Source organism: Nipponia nippon, unplaced genomic scaffold, assembly GCF_047370975.1.
Source record: "Nipponia nippon isolate SJK-2023a ecotype South Korea unplaced genomic scaffold, ASM4737097v1 scaffold_4, whole genome shotgun sequence".
Classification (NCBI taxonomy): domain Eukaryota; kingdom Metazoa; phylum Chordata; class Aves; order Pelecaniformes; family Threskiornithidae; genus Nipponia; species Nipponia nippon.
In genome coordinates, this window is record NW_028262358.1 from 42,988,207 (window position 1) to 43,009,580 (window position 21,374).

General features: G+C 39.5%; 1 protein-coding gene across 1 annotated transcript in view; it reads right to left on the minus strand.

The window, feature by feature from the left end:
* The window catches only part of ACTN2 (actinin alpha 2), a 69,065-nt gene that overhangs the window by 2,031 nt on the left and 45,660 nt on the right, over positions 1-21,374 (minus strand). Inside the window, exons 11-20 of the mRNA XM_009463639.2 lie at positions 20,767-20,914; positions 19,067-19,217; positions 13,306-13,414; positions 12,342-12,482; positions 11,782-11,964; positions 10,482-10,616; positions 9,818-9,997; positions 9,305-9,451; positions 1,763-1,828; positions 684-842 (exon numbers count right to left, since the gene is read on the minus strand). Of these exons, the coding sequence (XP_009461914.1) occupies positions 684-842; positions 1,763-1,828; positions 9,305-9,451; positions 9,818-9,997; positions 10,482-10,616; positions 11,782-11,964; positions 12,342-12,482; positions 13,306-13,414; positions 19,067-19,217; positions 20,767-20,914 (1,419 nt within the window). The remainder of the gene's footprint in view (positions 1-683; positions 843-1,762; positions 1,829-9,304; positions 9,452-9,817; positions 9,998-10,481; positions 10,617-11,781; positions 11,965-12,341; positions 12,483-13,305; positions 13,415-19,066; positions 19,218-20,766; positions 20,915-21,374) is intronic.

Genomic DNA, 21,374 nt, shown 5'->3' on the forward strand with positions numbered 1-21,374 from the left:
TTCCTGGCAGCACTGTTTATGGCCCTGACTCCTCCAGAAGCTCTTGTGTTGCCATTATCCTCCCTTTCATCTTCATACACCACTTACTCGCCAGAGGATCTGGCTGTGGGAAGGAAAGTATGCCAAATTCAGGAGCTTCCTCCACGTACCCAGTAACTAGAGGAGGCCTCCTCCTCCTGCTCCTCCAAGGACAGGGGTACCTCACATTGCATCGCCCTGTTGAACGAGCTGTCAGGTCATAACATGGCTCACAATTAGGTACAGGCTTGTGCAATTGACCCAGGCTATGTTCCAGAGGGCCAAACTCTGCATTGAAATATCCGGACAACAGCAGGAAAGGCAGAATGAGTTCCCCGCTAATCAAGGCTGTTGTGTGGAAATAACCTGATGTACAATATATCCATTAGACAGACAAACTGTCTAAGTCTTGTCTAAGTTGTCTAATTTTATGTTGGCGCTTTGTGATACACGGGGACACAGATCAAGCCTTGAATTCTGCACCCATTTCAGCTAAGAGTCTTGGTTCCAAACAAGAAGAAAAGGCAAGTACTTTCTCTGAAGTCTTACAAACTGAAACCAAAGCTTCAGTATTACTAAAAGGCTTCTATAAGACTTTCAGCAAAGAAGGGCTAAATAGGAGAGCTACTGAATCCTTACAGCCAGCAGCACCATGCATGACTGACCTTATCTGAAGCCAGGATTCTGAAGGAAGCTATCACTTGCTCAGCCGTGTCTGTGTCTGCCGTTTCTCTGGTCATGAAGTCAATGAAGGACTGGAAAGTGACGGTTCCTTGCCCATTGGGGTCAACCAGAGACATGATTCGGGCAAACTCAGCTTCACCCTTTCACAGAATCCAAAAGAAAAAAAAGTGGTCACTGTAATATCAATTGCCAACAGCCCGCATCGCTCATGAACCAGTAGGGACCAGTCGTTACAAAGTCTTTAAAGCATCCTCCTGACTTAGCAACATAACTGTCAGAATCGATGAAATCTGGGATCTTAACTGCCCACCCATCTTTTGTAAAAAGGACTCCATGCTTTTGAAAAATGTATTCTTTGTCCTAAAGACGTAGTATGTACTTTTCAATTAACTTTCTGCAACTTCTCCCCCCTTCTACCCTCCCTCAATGCCTGTTTAACTTGTTTTATATTTAACACTTCATTGTCCACCCCATCCTAAAGTCACTGTAATTTAGGTACCGCACAGGGAGGTGAAACAATAGCCCAAGAAGCAGTGTACTTGCAGACCGACTGAACTAAGAAGTAAGGGAAACAATTCTCAAAATTTCATGCCAAATACAGGACAGTTCAACTAAGGCTAATCCTTTTTTCCACTAAAAAAGGGTGAATTTGGGGGGAAATTTTTAAAATAAATAAGTGAAGGAAAGCAGATGCAACATCCAAAGCTAGTTTATGAGAATTAAACAGCATCAAACTCATTCTTGCTCATGCAGATAAGAAAGGAGAAAGAAAAAAAAAAAATAATCATTTAATAACAGTTAATTTCAACTTTTAAAGTCTCCTTAATTCAAAGAGTAATGCAGTGGACCATAGAGTATGGTTTTCAAGTGTCTAGTTTTACTTTTAACTTCCTTTTAAACCATTTGAAAATAGAGAAAAAGCAAAGAAACAAGAAACTAGCATCTCTAGTGTAAACTATATTATTAGTATTCTGGCAATTTAAATAAGCTTCAGTGTTGCTGTGGTTAATGTCATAAGCTGTAAGCAGAATCAGTTGCCATTGTTTCTTAAAATTCATACCAAATCATAACCCATTGAAATTAAGCAAGCTCTGAAATCATCGTGGTCCATCAATCCATTCTTCCTCTATTGACCAAAACAATGTAAGGAATATAGAAGGGAAGGTTTGAAGAATCCAAGGTAATTTCCAGAGAGATGACGAGTTTAGACCATTGGCGTATTGGATCCAGTGTATGAACAGTATTCATTGATATTGCCCAAGCAGGTCACCAGAATCATCACCAGTTTTAAAGGAGGAAGAAGCAACTAACATATTACACACAGGAAACAAACATTTTTACCACAAGAAGTAACATCAGGAAAGGTCAGGGGAGAGATAAGGGAGAAGAGGAGGTGAACGAGACAAGAAAACAGAGGACACAACCAGAGAAGACAAAGAGAAGGGCAAGGAGAAAAATTTGTTACTAAACGAGTCAAACTCAGGAGATGCTCAAGCTGCCTCCCTGATATGAAATGTCTTTGAACAGTTCTGCATGGGATGCTGTAATGACTAAAACTATAGTTAAAAACAGTCTGAAAATAGTGTATCACTGACTATTTCAAATACTCCACTCCAAGGCTAAGGTAGGTACACTATGAGAGCTGTCTGCTGATACATGGGAAATAAGTACAGGGATTTGCCTTCTGACTGCAGGCTATCAAGACCTGAACTACATCAGAGAGATGTGCACCCTGGCTTAAAGGATGAGACTTGCAAGACTTAGCAGGAGGTCAGCTGAAGACCTTGTATAAAAGGAGGTTGCTCATTTTCCAGGCAATAACATATCTGTGGCATTCCTGGCTCAGAGCTGAGCAAACATTAAATGGCATGATAATAAGAAGGTAAATAAACATTTCCTCTGTGTTGTGATACAGTGTAGCGGTTTGGAGAGCATTATGTCATCCTAAATCAGGAGAGAGCAGTAGAGAGCTTGTGCTGAGTTCCAGGAAAGGAAAATTAGCAAAAGTCCAAGTGCAAGAAGCATAGGAGCTCCCCACGGCTATCTAGTAGAGTCCAAATAAAACATCTCAAACCAAATAAAAGAAACAACCTGAAAAATCTTTGAAAAATGCATAGAAAAATATGGCTCCAAGTGATGCTGACAGTCCATCTAATCCTGTTGGCTTTCCAGAGGCAGGATCTTTTCAAAGCATTATGACCAATACATTGGAGTTTAAACCCACAGTCTCTTTGGCTGTTATTATATTGGCCTATCTGAAAACAGAACAATATCAGTTTCCTCTACCTGCAGGTCATTTCCAACCTGTCCTAGACTGATGAGGCAGGCTTTAAATTCATCAGAATGTAGATTGTCAGATTCATCCTAGCATCCCATCACAGGTCATGCATTTGGGAAGGTAAAAAGGAAAGAAAGAAAAATCACAGATCAGGTTAGTTGGTTAGTAAAGAACATTCTACTCTTGTATTAACAACCATGTTTTTACAGAACTTCATGGAAACATAATGTCAACATATGGCAACGAATTACCTAAAAAGTGTACAACTTTTGCAGTTTCATGCTTTAGGTTTTTTGTTAGTGGAAGAGGGTCCTTACTTCAGCTACAGTGTTAAAACTGTGCTTCCTCTTCAGGTGGAGTTTTTTGCTGATAAGGCAGTTTTTATTCTATTGAACTGCCGTTTGCTTCTTTCATTTTCTCTTGTCATACGGTGTATGTGAGATGCAGTAAAAAGATCACTGAACCTGGGCACAACATTTTTTCCCCACTCCATTACTGTTACTTCACTCTTGATCTGATAATATTACTTAACAACTGTTAAATGCATATCTCAAAAGAGAGTAGAAGTACAAAAAATTGATTTCTTGTCTAAATAAATTTATAACTGACAATAATAATTTTAAAATAAATTTATAACTGACATAACTTATTTTCAGTTATCTGTCTTCTTTAATAATCTATACGGTAAACTTTTGCTACGAAAACTGACTTTAAAAAAGCCCCATTGAATTCCTGGTTAAATGGCTCCTAGTAACACCACATCGAACTGGATCATTGTTTTGAACCAATATTTTTTTCCATTTTGCAGATCAAGAAATTCACACTAACTTCTTAAAAACAGACTGGCTTATCTTTTTCTTCCTGTTCATACAAAATGTGTCTTATCAGAGGTGTACTTCAGATTGAGTTAGCATGTATACAATTGAAGAGACGTTCTAAGATGAAAAATTATTACCCTTATTGATTTTACAGACTGACAGTTTGGAGACGATCCAAGGTTTTCTGTCTGCTACATATTTGCCTGCTGGATGAATAATTTATTTTTGAAAATTTCTATGTAGTTATGCATAACTAAAATTATAGGAGTTTTAACAAATGCACTGGGTTTATTTAATATACTAACAGGATAAAGCGGTGCTTTATTAAGTTCATAACACCATGCATTTTTGACATATCATGCTGTTATTATATTGACTCCCTCTGCATCAGCCTCCACCAGCTCCATAAAGGGAAGATGAAAAATAACAGTGGGAAGTCAATGACAAGAGATAAAGCAAAGCTGCAAATCTGGAGCAGCATTTAGTTAAAAGCCATAATCACAGTGAAGCTTTTTCCTTTAACAGTTCTATTTTATAGGATAATTTCTGCTGTAAAGCATTCAAAATGGTTTATTTATCATTCTGAAAATGTTAATCGAGGCCAGCTGGAAACTCTCCAAAACCATCCTGGAGACAGGCTATGGCAGGTCACACCAGGAGTGAAGTCAGCATATTTTATCTTATTTCTAAAGCCGAAGGTATTACTGTGTGACTGCAAACAAAATGGTATAAAAATGGGAGCTAAGAGTCAAATCCTGTCCCTCCACCTCCTCTGCTAGGTGTTGGTAGAGGACTATTGGCTACCTGACTACACCGGGGGGTGGGCGGTCAGTATGTGCATGAGCTCCCTAACCAGGCACACATGGCAGCAGTAGTCGTGCAGCAGGTAGCAAAGGGCAGACGGGAGTGAGAGAGGCCAGCACGTCTACCAGGAAAACATTTTCTTTAGGAGAGGAGCGCAACGGTTGTGCTGGAGCTCACACCTGTCATCCGGTTAAATGGGACTCCCCAGTGAGGGTCCAGGTAGTTGTGCCGTGTACTATAGCAGGTTCTCACATTCTTGTAGTGAATTTTTTTAATCTGCATCATATATGGCCTAAAAAGGCATCTTTGCCTTCGCAGTATATCAGAGTTTCATGGGATACAATGGTATTTTGCAATTAATGCATAGATCAAGCCCATGCAAAGGCTTTCTCATTGGGAAATGGTTCTTTGTATTTATTTTTATTGTTTGCAGATCAACATTAAGCACTGAAATTAGTTTTTTAAAGCATATAAATAATTTTGCCTTATTCATCTTTTCCGGCCAATACAAAGTAAAACACTGAAATCCCCCTCCATGTTTCACTATTAGTCCCCAGAAATCTTTTTCTTCCCCTTTGTGATTTATGTGTGGCCTTATAAAACAAGTGAGCTTTTGAGTCAAAGTCATCTATTCTTAAATATGTCCTTCAGTTTCCTGAATGCTAACTGACCTCCATAAGCCTGATCATGTGGTTCCTTTAATAGGGAGCCGTTGGTTTTCTGTTAGTAAAATATAGGCTGGCATGATGCTATTGTTCTGCGTGCAGAGCTCCTACTTAAAATCTGTAGTTTGCACAAAAATCAACAGTAGAATATGTTAACAGCCATTAAGATATGACATGCAGAGCAGCTGCAGATATTTTATCACATACTTCGCAATCTTATTTAGAATTCACTAAATATACTGAATCTGAAAAAGGAATCCCTGCATAAAAAGACTTCAAAACCAGCGACTGACAACGTATCTGTGTTGGTGTCCCGATTTGTCTGCATACCGTAATTCAGCTATGCACCATTTTGAACACTTCTAAACTGCTTCTGTGATTCAGATATTGTGTCCCACTTTCTCTTTTTTTCTCTATGCAGTCACATTAAGGAAGCGTTGCTAAAGATTTATATTTATACCTACAACTAGACTGTGCCTTCAGGCACAGCCTCCAGCAAGGAGTAGTGGGTAAGCAGCAGCATCCTCAGGAATAAACTCTGGGGTACCAGCGTGTGTACGTGCCTGTCGGAAACACAAGAGCCTAGAGGGCTGCCCCCTTGCCGCAAGGGAGGTGGCGTATTTACCACTTGCCTTTAACAAGGGCGACTTGTAAAGCTTTCTGTGCTAGCACATCTCTGCTGGTGGATGCACTGAAAGAAACACAACTCTTCCTGCCCTTGTAATTCTTATATGCATGGTGCCCACTTACTCACCACAGTTTGAGAGTCAGGGTCATGTAGCCCCCCCAAAAAACCCCTTGTAAAATACCAAAGAGTTTTCTTTCAAATATTCAAGATATAGAAGCCATTTAAAACAATTCACACAATTATTTAGCTCTCTTTCAAAGGATTAACAACTGCAGAATTAAGCTCCATAATGCATCATGAACTGTAAGAGTTTTATTTTTTATATATTCTTCCTGGGGAGGAAGATAGGGGCTCCTTCCTCAGATTTATAAACAAAGGAAGTTGTTTCTGGAAGCACTGTATAAGAAGTTGTTAGGTTTATGTGTACCAAAATACATTCTTTAAAATGGGGAAGGGAGCTACTCTGCATATTAGTACTTTGCTGACATCCTCAACACAAACTAAGAGTCAAACATTAAGATATGTCTTAAATTGGAGAAATGCCACAGAAGTCAGAGCTACAGCATGCCTAAGTGATTCTGTTGTGCTTTGGTATTTAAAGCCTACTCGTCAGTGACAGCATTAATTTTTGGGATCTTTTCTGGCTCTTCATCATTGTGAACAGCAGTCCAGTTCTTTCAGTGTATTTTTTAAACCATGTCAGGCATTCAGAAATGCTGCCAAGTGCAACGAAATTATTACATATACTGCTAATTCCGTCTGACATGGAGAGCCAGTATTTTTCATGTTAGTGCTTACATTCAGATGATCCAGTTTCATCTTCATTTCTATTTAAGGTAATCAAGACCACAAAAGAATCCATTACTGCCTTCTCTATCCAAATTCCAAGTTTAGAGTCTTCATTATTTTGTGTACCCTGAAGTAACTCTGAAGCACCCTGGGTTTCCTTTATTCACCAACACTAAATATTCGAGTGTGCAAGGAAGGATATAACAATGAAAAACAAGCCTGCCTCTCTCAAACATGTTTGTTCAATGTTTCCTTCTAGCCTGCATAGATTGAGTCGCATCTCCCCATTAAATTACAGTGTAATTTAATCAGTATAAGCTTCTCTTTTATCAGTGTTTCTACTATCTGTCCCCTGCAGAAAGCCTGGCTTGATGGCTGAGTGGTTTTAGATCTTACTTTCTTCCTTTCTTTAACTTGCATTACGCTACTAAGAAGGTAATTGTTGCACTGTGTCAGTACAAAAGTCCTCCCCGGCCAATTTCCTATGTCTGATGCTAAGGGAAGGAGTATACTAAAGGGGGCATATGCACAATGGTCCTTCCCTCAACGTGATCCTTCCAGGCCTCTTTTTTAAGGCCTTTGGATTATATCTGTCATGAGGGAAGGTAAGGACTGCAGCTAAACTTGCAGTCCAGGCCCAGGTTGTTGCGGCCATAGAAACTGATGAAGCATCTATCTCCTTCTGCTTCTGACCTGGCCACTTGGGCTTCCTGCAACAGAAGCAAGGGCAGAAGGGGCACTGCCTGAAGCCATGACTCATTACAGTCTGAAGAAAGGAGACAGCCAGGGATAGGCAAGGATCTAGGAGCTGGGAAGCACTTCTGTGTTGCACATTGCACATGTCACAGCCCATCTCCAACCCGCCTGCATCTATGTGACACGAGCGCCCTCTTCCAGGCCATACAACCTTTCCTAAGACCTTGCTCTGTTGTGTCCTTCGGTATCTCAAAGTCTTACTATATCTGCAAAGCCTAAAGATCCATAACAATAGGGCTGGTTGGTGTAGGATTTAGCCTCTCCCTTCAAGACCTTCTGAGGCACCAAGAGATGCCCATGATATCTCCTCAGCCACTGAACCAGCCCTGCCGTGAGCGTGGCAGAGATCCCATCTGTGAACTACAAAGATACGGGGATGCTAGAAATGGCCATCTAGTGTAAGATATACTAGGATTCAGTTACCTTGCCTCTTTATCTTTAGGGAGCTGTCAAATCTTTGTGCAAAGTCCCTGGTTTCCCTTAGTATGGTCTCTCAAATACTGGCATGTAATTTATCCAGGCCTGGTACTCTGTCTGCTTTTAATAGCTCTAATTGCTCAGTTATCTGCTCCAGTCCATTGGGAAAGCCATTTAGTATGCTACTACCTTCCACCCCAGGAAATTTATGTCTGTTTCTGTGATGTTATCTTCTGCTTCCTTAGAAAATACAAAAAGGAATTATGCTGCACTAGAATCACATTAAGATTTTCCAAAAAATCTGTTCCTGATTCCTGTGTAGCTAACCTTTCCTGTGCTTGTGTGTTTCTTCAGAAAGCAGAGTTTTGGCAATTCTGCTTTTCTTTCTGAACAATTAAGGATATTCTAAAGAATATTTAGCAAACTATGACTGTCAGCATCCAATGCAAATCAAGTATAAGTCCAGGTATGGGTAACCATTTTGAGTAGAGCTGGACAAACAGGATGTCAGTGAAAAGAAAGTGGCATTTTGCTATAGCCTGAAATGATTTGAAGGAGCTGACTTGTGTGATAACAGAACATAAGTCGGGGGTTAAGCACAGTCTGCTAACTACAGGAATCTGTACTGGGAAAAAGGACACAGCCTGGTGCTGCATTATGATAATCTTTTTTTCAGTATTTGAAATGTGAACTTGGTTTTGAAGATGGGTTCATATGAGCACAGAGCCAGCAGAGCTAACTCATGTACAGATTGTTCTCCAACTCGGAATGTCAGATCCCTGTCCACACGTATTTTGCTATTGTGTCTATTAATAGCTATCTTTTTAACCCTCTATCCATGAATACTGCGTAACTCACAGGAGTGAGTTAAGTTTCTTTACAATAGTATTTTCATTCCTACTTTTTTATTCATTCATGATTAGATAACTGGAAAAACAGCCTCTTATTTCCCATATACAGCCAGAAAAACAAAGGATTTTCCCTGACAGCTATCAGTGCCCCAACTATATTTCCTACAAATGTATTTCTAGGGGGACAAGTTGTGATTAAAAGAAAAAAAAACTGTACAGCTAAATTTAATGAGATGGAAGCTGCCGGCAAGTACATAGAACATGATGCACTGCCTTAAAATAAAAGGGCACATTATTTTCCAAAACACACAGATTTAACCAGTTCTGCCATTATTTGAACAAATACTCAACCATATTAGCAGAAATATAATTTTGCATTACATTTAAAGAGCAAAAATTAATCTTTAACATATCTATACAATGATATGATTTCATAAGGCTGTAAATTCTTTGTTAACTGCTCTTTTTGGTGTTTTAAAAAGAGCCTGTTGCTACTGCATTTGCAGTTTTTTAAAAGGCTTACATTTGGAATGAAAAGAAACTTGCTTTTGGGAACAATAAATATTGCTAGTTGAGAAAAAGCAGGAGTACTGTACCCTGTCAAAGTGATTGAATGATGCTCTGAAGTCATTCATTTGTTCCTGGGTGATACCCTTGGCATCTCTTGTGAGGATCTGAGTCTCAACCTCATTGATAGTTCGAGCAATGGTGGTAAGTAGGAGCTCCCATCCAACACGGATGTGCTATGAGAAAGAAAATACTGATTTATTAAAGAATCAAATATATTCTTCTAAGAGTATGAAAAGTACAGTAAGCAAAAAATCAGCTCTAAATATTTATGTGGTACCTTTTCCATACCACTAACTCTATACTATGACCAAGGATCATTAAAAATAAAAATGGCCTTCAGAAAAATACGGAAATGGTTTCTAAATGGGTACTTCTTCACTAAAAGTAAAAATAAGTGAAAGTAAAACAAGTTTTATGAGATTATCAGAAAGTCTGCCAAATTCCATCCTCTGTTGCTGTCTCTTCAGATCAGGGAAGGTAGTTCTGTGGCAGAAGAGGGCAGAATAAACTAACAAGTACAAAAGGGAGTAAATGGCTACCTCCATAGTATAGTTGGTGTGCTTGTTGTCAAACACCAGGGCTTCTTGTATAAGCTGATGATCTCCTTCCAGTTTGTCAATGTTGTGCTTATAATTAATTATATTGTGCTCATATTGCTTCAGCTGATTCATCTGGTCCTCCAAAGGCCCTGTCATTTCAATAGAGCTGCGGGCAATTTCCTGTCAAAAGAAAGAAAGACACCCCCCCACCCCACAAAATTTGAGCTTCAGATTTGCTAATCTGACCAATGTTCACATAAATATGTAATATTTTCATACTAAGAAGCAACAGTAATAAAACCATACAGTGGAGACGATAAATCTTAGTGTAGAAAACACATTTCAAAAGAAATGTGGCACATGTGTTTCTGGAATTAGCATTGAGACCCCAGTGATCCTGGTATCTTTCCTTTACAGAAAGCAGAAGCTAAACAGTAATTGTTGAGTGACTGATTTTTCAAAGCTACATCTCCTGTTCATCACTAAGGTACCACTTGTGCAAGCTTCCTAAGTTTTAAAAATCATCTTAACAGGTGTTAAATACTTCAGGATCAAACAGCTGGTGAACTATCATGGAGATTGCTGTTGTCCTGTCTATAAAGCAGAGATAAAAAATTATGAACCACTTTGTTCGTCAGCTTCCGTGTGAGGGTCTGACGCTAACCTCCATCTTGGTCTGGATCCATGGCCCAATGACATTGGCCTGAGCAGCAAACTGGCGACGCAGGCGCTCATTGGCGTGCTGGCGGGCTAGTTCCTCCTGCAAGGATTGATCCCTCTGAGGCACCAGCTGCTTCACCTGTTACAGTGGGAAAGCACTAAGTGTGAGCACACACAATTAAATAGTTTAAAAACAAATGATACAAATAAGTCTACACTTACTAATTTTTCTTATTGGTCTGAAGGTTGATATCAGAAAGACAAGCCAGAAACATGATCACTATTTTATTTACCAAGACTGTGCTAACATAAGAAATTGCTAACATGGTTTTGGGCAGCCTGACCAGAGAGACTGACATGGAGAGTAAAAAAATTCTCACCTCTGGATGGATTAAAGTTCAGGACAATTATTTAATTTGCACAGCTACTAGAGCAGTTACTTTTTTTTTTTCTTTTGAAACACGGGTGATTTTTTAGTCTCTAAGTAATTGTTCTAAGAATAGTCAGTGCAAAACATTTTATTCAAGCACAGACATTACAATAGGATAACGAGACACATTCTGTCCATCGTGTAAATCTGGAGGTCTTTAATACATTGCAAATGCTTTTTTTTGGCTTACCCTGCTGGATTGCCCTGGAAGATTCTGAATTTAGTCCCTATTGTTTGGTATTTATAACCCACTGAGGGTGTGTCCTTGTCCATGTAAGTTTATGTATTTGGTAAATTCATACATTCTACAGAATCATTTACCCTCAGCATATTATCTGTCTTGGTTCCTAATGAAACAAAGTTTGTGTGATTGCTCTAGGAGTCTCTCTTTAATCCCTCCCCAGCAATTTCTTAAGGTAATTGCCAATTTCAGTCTAATTGGACAGAACATTAATGGTCCCAAAGATGCTAGTTTTTTACAACATTTGTGAAAAGCAGCAGCTGGGTAGAAGAGACACACAAACTACTGTTTATACTGAGAGAAAGAATACAGTAATTTTCTGTTCTTTTGACAGCACCCCCTGGCCCATTCGCTGGTCAGCCACTAGCTCCGCACTAGCCCCAACACGTGCTTCTCTTGCCCTGCCAAAAAGCCAAAAAGGATGTAGGTAATATTGAGTGATGGGAGCAAGGGATATTGTGAAGCGAGCCTAGCAAACATAAGGGAGAGCATAAGATACTGTAGAAAGCTCATTCTGGCATCTGATGATCCAGAATAATTTACAGATTTATTGTAAAGTTCTCTGAATATTCTCAGTATTCCTGAACTAGAATGCTATGTTACAATGTCCTTTATGTATTTAGCATACATTACCTTTTCCCACTTGCTACGAATCTCTTCCACAGTAACAGTGCTGTAAGGATTGCTTGCGCTTATTCTCATGCTGTAACTCTGAATAACTTTTTCAACTTCGTTCTGGATTGACAATATGGCCTGTCTTTCACCATCTGCCTCTGGCAAAGTAGCTTTAAACTGATCATGTGCAGAGATTAAACTCTAAAATCAGAAACAGAGAGGGAAATGATGAAAACGTTAATGTTTCTTCCAACATCTGGAAGATCTGCAGTAAATAAGCAGAGCTCCTCTCTCAGCCTCTCAAACACCCTGTCGACATGTAGCTGTAGATACAGGAAATAATACATATAGATACATTCATGGAACAGCCCTCATTGACATTACCAGGACCATCACTTCTTCCATGATCTCTGGAATATTTATTCCCCATTTATAATAGAGCAGACATTGCCTATCACAAAGAAAATGTCAAGACAGATATGTTTTTTTTTCTTACATGTGTTCTACTCTCCAATAAGGAAAAGCTTCCTCTCTTGTTTTCCCTATGACTGTAAGCCAAAAAATAGACAACCATTTACCTGAATTTCCTCTATGCTATGAACAATAAACATGTCCTGTAGGTCTTCCATAGCACCTTCCATCCAGTTGTTGAAAGGAGCAGCTCTTTTGGCAAACTCCAGGTGAAGCTGATCAATTGTTTCGAGCAATTTCTCCGTCCTCTGTACAGGTTGGGAAAGGTACATTCCTTTGTTACTAGGGCAAGACCTAACTCCATACACATACCCACCCATGCACAGAGCCATGCCTCATCTTTTCAAAAGCAATTGATTGTATGATTTCACCACCTGCTTTAAGGACTCTCACTCAGGGCAATAGGACTAACTGCAGTAAAGTTAGTCTCATATCCAGCATGTTAAAAGGGGTGTATGCCTTTGAAGGATAACAGGTGAAATTACTTTTTCACTACTGATATTTTAAGTATTTTTGTTGTTGTGATCTATCTGCAAATCAATTAAAATCTGCCAATCTCACTTCAATAATTTATTGTAAGTATAAAAAGGAAGAGTTAAACATATGTTTTCCACCTTGGCATACATGTGTGTGACTTCCTCTTTCCTTAAGGAACAAGGTTTTGGAGAGTATCTCAGTGCTTTGGAATACTTGCTGCCAAAAAAATTAACCCAGTGCTGGCCATTATCCTGTACCTCACCTGATTAAGCTCAGACAAGTACAAAAAGGTGAGCACCTAATGGCTTTTCTTATCCTTGCTGGACATGAAATTCCCAAAGAGTGGTGCTATAAACTGCATGCCATTTGTTGCTGCTTTAGAACTGTCCTTGGCAGCTGAGCACTATCGAGTCTGCTGTGAGCAATTCAAACTGTTTGCAGATGAAACCACAGCAAAATGAGATGGAGATCTGAGGAAAGGGTTTACTGCTGTTTGGATTCCAAAGTGGATGCTCAATGGCACTGTTTCCGGATCTGAAACAAATGGTTTATTCCCGCCTCTCTGCTTCAGCTGATCATTGTTATACGGTTTACCTCCAGTGCCTCTCTCCTTTTCTGAGTAAGTGTTCCCAGGCTGTCCCATTGGTCACATATCTTTTGGCATCTATCATTGACACTTGCAGCATCATGGTAGTCCAGTTCACTAAGAAAGAGTGAAGACAAAAATCTGTGTGACTTTCTGAAAGACAGGAGCAGTTGCATGGCCCACACTCTTCCACCGGCCCTCAGTAATTCTTCCCCTCTTTTTTGCAATATTTGTTCTCCAGGTAAGCAAGTGTTGCAGTATAGACATGTGTGATCTAGACATTCAGCATTTCAAGAAGTACAGCACAGGAACAGGACCAACCTCCTGTGTTGTGAGAAAAATCAAGTATCCATCTGTGACATCCAGGTATTAAAGAAAATTAAGGTGTCTAACCATCTTTGTCTCAGCTATTCCTGTGGCACAAGCAATCTGATCTCCTGAAGACCAGAACGCTTCAGTCTGAGGCTTTATCAAGTTTCTGAAGATTGGTACAGTTTTAAATTAATTGGCCTGAAATATACGTTTCGTTTTAAATAATCCAATGATCCTTTCCAGCCTCATATGCTCTGAAATTATTTAACTGAGAAACAGACCTCAGGTTGCATTCAAAGCATAATCTCTCTCTCACAGGCCTGGCAATACTAATAGGGGCTGCCCAGATCTGGGGCACAGAGAACAATTTTCATCTTCCTCTCCAGGAACTCCTCACAGAGCTACACCCTAGAACTGGCTGGTTCAGAGAACAGGCATCTCTAGACCCAGGTATGCCACCAGCATGAATCAGTGCACCCACAAAGGATGTAGCAGTTAGCATTGCTTTTTCACCTGCTTAATAGGCTGATATTATCCTGACAGAAAGCAACTTACTATTCTGCCTAAGACTGGAACAACTTTTTAAGGCTCTGTCCTGAGATTCTGCACTGAGTCTGTCTCAAATTGAATTTTTGATCTCAGTGGCAGATAATCCCCTTGGTTCTGCTGCAGCCATGATGACCATAATAAAATACATGCGTTTGGCACTTTGGAAGCTCACTTTTATTGGTGTATCATCATCCACTGAATTTAGCTCTTGGCTGCTCCTTGAGGACACTTTGCCCAGTACTAAACATTGCAGAGATTGTGATTATGTGACAGCATGGCAATATGAAACTAAGATTTACTTTAAAGCTTGAACAAGACATTAAATGCAGACAGAATTTGTTCCCTTCTTTTGAGCATTCTTCTCTAGGCAATTGGCAAGAGGGATGTACAGGTCACTCACAGAGGACAAAATGAGAACAGAGGCAGCTTTCCTCCATGAAGCTACACTGTAGGCCAGGGACAGAGTTCATGCTTCCTCCTCTAAGCTCAGTCAGAGCAATCTGGTTTGGGATAAATTTGAGAAGTATGTGAACCATTCTGTTTAAAAGAGGCTTCAGGTGTGCTGCCATAAATCGACTGTTGGAAGTGAAGAATGGTAAAACAGGTAAAAATAAAATGCCATAACAATTCTACAAAATAACAAAAGCAGCCCAAAATTGTGAAAGTAGAACTATTATATGTCAGGAGAAAGCTGCCAGCAAGCCATACTATACAAAGGCTCCTTAACTCAAAAACTTGCTTCCTCCTTTAGAGCAAGCCTTTTTGTTAGCCTTCAATGGATGCAACAAGTGTCATCTATTTGTTAAGAAATTTTAACTCAGAAGCATGGAGTTTTGGATGAAACAGGCTGAGATATATTTTGCTGCTATGAGTCTTTTCTGAAAGTTGGTTTTTTTCATTATAGCATGTGGAGATTATTAGATGATGCGCCTGTGTGAGCTGTGAGCTCACTAAGCGCATGGGATGTGGAGATTTGTATTCTGGTCTCTTTTCACATACCAAATCTAATATACCAGAATATGAACAGGGTATTTTTCCAGATACTCCAGGTCACATCCCTGAGAGTACTGCAAATTTTATTTTTGCTTCAATGGATCGCTTAGCTCCTTTTGTCGATCAGGATAAGGGGCAGGTGTCCTTCCATGAAAGTGAGGGACTAATTGTACCAGCTCTGGTCAAAGTCCTGGAAGGTAATGTGCAACGTTCCTCCACCAGCTCTGCCAGGGAGGTTCAGTCACTTCCCATAAGATCTCTGCTATCCTATTTCTTCCAGGGATATGTGCCATGGACAAATAGGTAGGAGAAATATATTATCAAAAGAACTTTTAAAAAGGGCAACTGTGGGTCAAAACTCACAAGTTAGATCATCAAGTGGCATTAAACAGTGTGCTCAACTGCCTTTCTGGGCCTGCCATAGTTTAATTCAAATAAGTGTATTATATGTGTGAAAGAACATTTTTCTGCTCAAAGCAGAAGAGGAAGAAATAACAACTCATAGGAGATTATTTACTTGGAAATAAAACACAGGTTTACATTCCTCATCCTATTAATTTTTGTACCTCTCTCAACATTGAAGCTGTGAAGAGACTAGATTTCACATTTTGTAAAAAGAAGTTTTGCTTATGATGCATACACAAAGTACTGCTGCACAGGTGTTACAGAGCTTCCAGGAGAATAGTAATTTCTATTTGTTTGGTTATTTGAAATCTACACTGTTTGGAATTTAAAAATCATTAAACTGTTCCTGTTGGTCTTACAAGTAGTTCAATCTTATCTGTAAAGAATTACAAATTTAGTCAAATTTTGTCCTGATCCAGAGAAGCACTGAAGTATGAGATCACTTTAGGAACAGTGATAGTGTCACAAAAATAACCTGCTGAGCAACATGCTTTAGCACTGCTTCAGAACCAGGCTCATGTTAATCATGCACGTAAGCACAATTTGAGCCCAGGTTTCCAGAAGCAAAAAGACTCTCCAAATCAGCGTTACAGATAGTGGTCGTCTTGGTTGAAAATAAGTTGCTATACTAAAAGTGACGGATATGCAAGAAACTACATTCCAAAAATTTTATCCTGATGATTGAAAACATCGAAATGAGCACACAAGACCATAAATGAATATGGCACTTCATATTACAGCTCACTCAAGTTCTATTTAGCATTTGCTATGTCATAAATGGCAAATCCCATTTTAGAAATTCCTGACTTTTTCCAGCTTTGTACATAGCCCTGTCCAAGCCTTGTCATGCCTCATTGCCAAGGATTTCTAAGTCTACACAGGCTGGAACACAACAATCTTATAGCATCCTGGCTGGAATCACCTGCTTGCACACACACACAAATCCTTTATCTGAACAGCACCAATCAACAAGCTTTTAGCAACTTTAACCTTAAGCACACAGTGGGCTGAGCTGCGGCAGCAGAAAGTATCAGGACAGGAAACTGTAACTGGTAGAGTTAAAGGTAACACAGCAATTGTTCTCCTTTAAAACAGCAACATTAGGCAGCCAAGAGATTGACTAAAACAAAACATGGAGGTGTACTGGCTTGGAGTTTAGACACAGATGATGATGATTTCTGTAAGAGCCTGATCCAGTGATAAAACAACAACAAAAAAAAAAAAAAAAAAATACCCACATTGACTTCAAGAGGCGTTGGATCAGGTGCCAGTGCACATTCCTTAGCATTCAGACACTAGTCAATCCTTCTTTAAAAATATGAATGGAGCAAGAAATCAGCATTTTCCTCCATAATTTCATTGGTGAGGAATTATGTATAAATAATTCACATCAGTATTTAAATAGAAGCTGCCCATTTGCTTGCAGCTAATAATAAAGCTTGACCTTTATGACCTTTCATTCAGTGTTCTCCAAGGGCATTAAGCCTAACTGGGCTACTGAGTCTCAGTGAAAAATCAGGCACTGATAGCCCCATTGTATGGAGAAGCAGAGAAGTCAAAGTAGAGCATCTCTAAAAGCAATGGGTTTTCAGCACCTTTGCAGCCCAGGCCACAAATAACTTGTTTAACTTCACACAGCAAATTACTGAAACAACTGAGAAGAGACAATCCTAAAATAGACAGGATACAGTGTTCACTGGCCTCACCAGAGGTAAAGGACACAGGGTTGAAAACGCTGGTAAGCAGATGCTGTGCTATGTATACTAGATTCCCAAAGTTTCTCATCGCTAGTAAAGCTGAAGCTGAATTAGCAATTATTAGGTGTTTCAGAAACTTTGTTCAGTATAAAGAGGAACAAATAACTCCACAACAGAGATCAAGGTGTGACAGAAGGTGTTTCATAAGCTCCCATACTCAGTAAAATCTCCATTCTCTGTGTTTTTCAGACTTCTTTCACACTGACTGAAAACCAGTCCTTACTCTGCCCACTGTGCTTTACTTTTCCTCCTTTAAATAATCTTGAAAAACAGAATTTTTCTTCTAAATCCATTTGAATTATACAATTACTGTAAGTGCTGCTGCTATCAGATATGAACTACATTTTTAGACAACTCTGATTTTTAAATTTTTAATGATGTGGAGCCATTTATGAGCCATGGTCCTTCACAAAGTGAAAAGAGGACATGTTTTTAACACTTGATTTTTGAGTAGTAACTCTTTTGCCTATTCAAGAAGGTGAGAAACTGAAACTTGGAGAGCTGAAGCCAAGGGCAGGAATCTGAGAATTTTGATCTTGGCTCCTGTTTCGACCACTACTGCACACTTGTTCCTGTTGGCTTTACAGATTTATACTGCAGGTGAGCAATGAATTTAAGTATGTGCCAAATTGCTAAGTTCAGGAGTAGCACCACTGATTTACAGTACAAAACGACTGCAATTAACTGCATAAGATTATAAAACCAAATGTCCTTAGCTTGGTGTACACACCAAGACAACTTTACCAGAATAGGGACGTCGGTGTGTAACACTACAGTCCTGTCAGGGTGGGCAGAGCTTTGCTGACAAAACTGTGCTTCACGCCGGTGAATTAACAACCTTCCCACAAACAAAAGCAAGCTCCACCGATAAAGACAGGGTTTAGCCAGAGTAACTGTATCAACACTCAGGGCTTCTGCTGCCACGAGGGTGTCTGTCAGTCAGGGGCCTTGACTTTTCACCTCCCTGACCTATGTAGCTGATGTCAACAGCACAGATGCAGCCTAAATGTGTTGTAGAATTGTTCTCAGCTTCAGCTGTGTTTTCTCTGGGCATAGTATGCTGAGTGAGCAAGTGTTGGTCCTGTGGCTAAGCTGATGGAAATGAGGGTGAAAACTCCTGCTCTCCTATAGGAGAGCTTCTGTGCTTGATTGCTTGCATGACCCATATGCCCCACTGCCCTTTCTGTAAAATGGAGACAATGGCACTTCCAAATATAATACGAAGAGATTGTGAAAGTAAGTATACTAGAGACAGTTAAATCTTCAGAAAAGTCAGTGCATTACCCAATACTATAGGGATGTGAAGCCTTTTGGAAGGACCAATATACTTGTGGGAAAATACTTGATTTTAAAGTGAAGATGCTTGATCTGTAATCGGTGTAAGTGAAATTATTTTCTAAGTTAAAAAACTCATAGGCAGTATCTCTCAGCAGACCATATGAACTGAGAAATAACACCTCCAGCATTCCCATCAATACACAATGGACTTATCAGTAGAGCTAATGCTAAAAGATTACTGTTAAGTCAATTTTAGAATGTTTGTTTTCAAATAATTTTGGTCAGTTGAATAGCTATATTTGGTTGGGGGTAAGGGGGAGATGAGGGAAAGGTCTCAGTGACCAGCTCAGATAATATACTTATGAAGCTATCTCTGGAATTCTTACGTTGGTACCTATGACACTATCAAATTCATTGGAAAGAGTTTATCGCAAAGTTAAATGTCAGCAGCTGCAAGCCTTTAAATGGAACATACTTCAGCTCCTGGGCAATGGCAGCGATCTGTTCCACCCTGTCCTGGTGAGCAGCCAAATCGCTCTCAAAAGCTTCATGTTTCCTTAACATGGCGCGGACTTCTGTCAGAGAAGCAGATTCATAATCCTTCTGAAGTAAGATCTGCTCTTTGCCTGGAAGAGGAAATTAAAATATTAGTCATTTTTATTAATTTATTGGTTAGAACAATTGCAAATCTAGTCAACTTTTTAAACTGAGGCATGGTGAAAATCATATGTATGAGATGAAGTCCCACCCCCACTGAAATCAGTAGCAAATTGTCAGCACAACAGTGTTAATTAGAAATATATATTTCTAAAGATCTCTCAGTAATTCCCTGGTTTTTGCATAGGCTGTTTATACTGGTCTAAAATAGCGACTATTACATTGCTTGAGAAAATGGCATAAAAATGGCACGTTGGCAAAAACTGGGGCTCTAAACGATTGTGGTAAGTCTTTTGTAGAGTAAACTTACAAAACTAGAAATCACACTGCCATGCTCAGCTTCATTCTTACTAATGATCTGTTATTCTTTTTCATGTTCTGCCTACAATTCATTATTCATTTCAGCACTTCAAAAAAAAAAAAAAAAAAGATGTGTGGCTGCCTTTTGTATCAAACACTGAATTTTAAGTGGAAAATACCAACCTATTTACGAAAGGCTAGAGAAGCAAAGAGGAAATCGGAAACTGAAATGTTACTCCTCAGTAGCCCCTATGTTGGACAAGTGGATCCATACAGACAGCCCCTACAACTGCAGCTCACTGCATGGCATTACACAGCTCTGAATTCTAGACGGAGAAGGGCCTATTGTTTTGCTTGCTATGTACCAGCTTATGTGAAGTTTTCCCTGCATAACAGCCATAACATGTCACCATGAGTAGCTTATGCACAGAAAACGGGCTCTTAGGGCTGATAAACACTGTAGTTTCCCTTCTAGTATCTCTTGGCAGCCATTTACAGCCTTGTATGCTTCCAGCAACTGTGTTACGGGATGGACTCTCGTCTACTTTCACAGTGTGAAAAGATTCTAGCTGGAAAAAGCCAGAAGCATGGCAGAAGCAGGAAGACTGTTGTCAGAGCAAACAATGGGATGACAGAGGAGATCTATGTTTAATGGTCCGCAACAAAACCATTTGCCAGTGTATGATCCGATAGCTGTTACAACTACACGTAAGGTTAGGTTACCATTAAAAACCAGAACTATAAATGGGGTGTAATCCAGGGTATGGAGCAAAGCAGAAATGAGTCCATTTTTATGTAGTTTATGTGGACTATTCAAAACATCACGATGGCCAAAGGACAATCAACTCAGAATAACTCTGTTAACAATTTCACACTTAACCAGTGGTGTCACTGCATTCCCCATTGGATTGCTGGTGTACAAATACATAGGAATGCATTAGCAGTAATGGCCTGTATTCAAATGCTGAATATTCCCATCGAGTTTGACTCACTACCTCAAGAGTATGATTTTTACAGTTACATTTCATTAGCAACATGCCTACAAATTAGGATCACAACTATAGTTAACAAAACCTGCAATTTTATCTGTTATTATTTTAGGTTTCTAAAACTGTCCAAACTACTTACGAGCCAGTTTCTGGCTGGCAAATATTCAGCACTGACAGTTCAACCTTGAACATTAAAACATTAAAAATGTTAAAAGCCATCTCTGCTCACCATATGCCCACTGTTCATGAGTGGAAGCCTTCTGCCTGAATTTCTCAGCCAAGTGTTCAAGTCTTTCCAGTCTTCGTATTTCATTCAGCAGCCACTCCTCATAGCCCTTCTCAGCTTGTTCAAGTCTCTGCCAAGCGCCGGCAATATCCTGTGAAGAGAATACATGGGAGAGAAGGGATGAAACTATAATCTCTTTTTATCCAAATTTGCAGATTTCTGTCTGATTCATTCACAATTTTGTTCCAAAAAGAAGTTTTTATGTCCAGTTTTTGTAAAATCACAGAATCATAGAAAATGTTGTCAGGCAGCTCAGGAAGTCTTGTAGTTCAGACATCTGCTCTTAATAGCGTGCCCTATTCAGGTCGGTCCATGAAAGAAACCCCTATACAAATAGCTTCCAAGCATAGCTATATGTTCAGTGTCTTCACAATATACTGCTTTTACCTCCCATTTTACAATGTGCATGTTCTGTTATGACATACCTATCTTTTATCAAAATAAAAGTGCTTTGCTCTCGGAAGTTGACAATAGCAAAATTATTAGTGTCAAGAGGATTTGGCGCATATTTTATCTGGAATACAAACTCATTTCACTTTCTGTGGTGCACA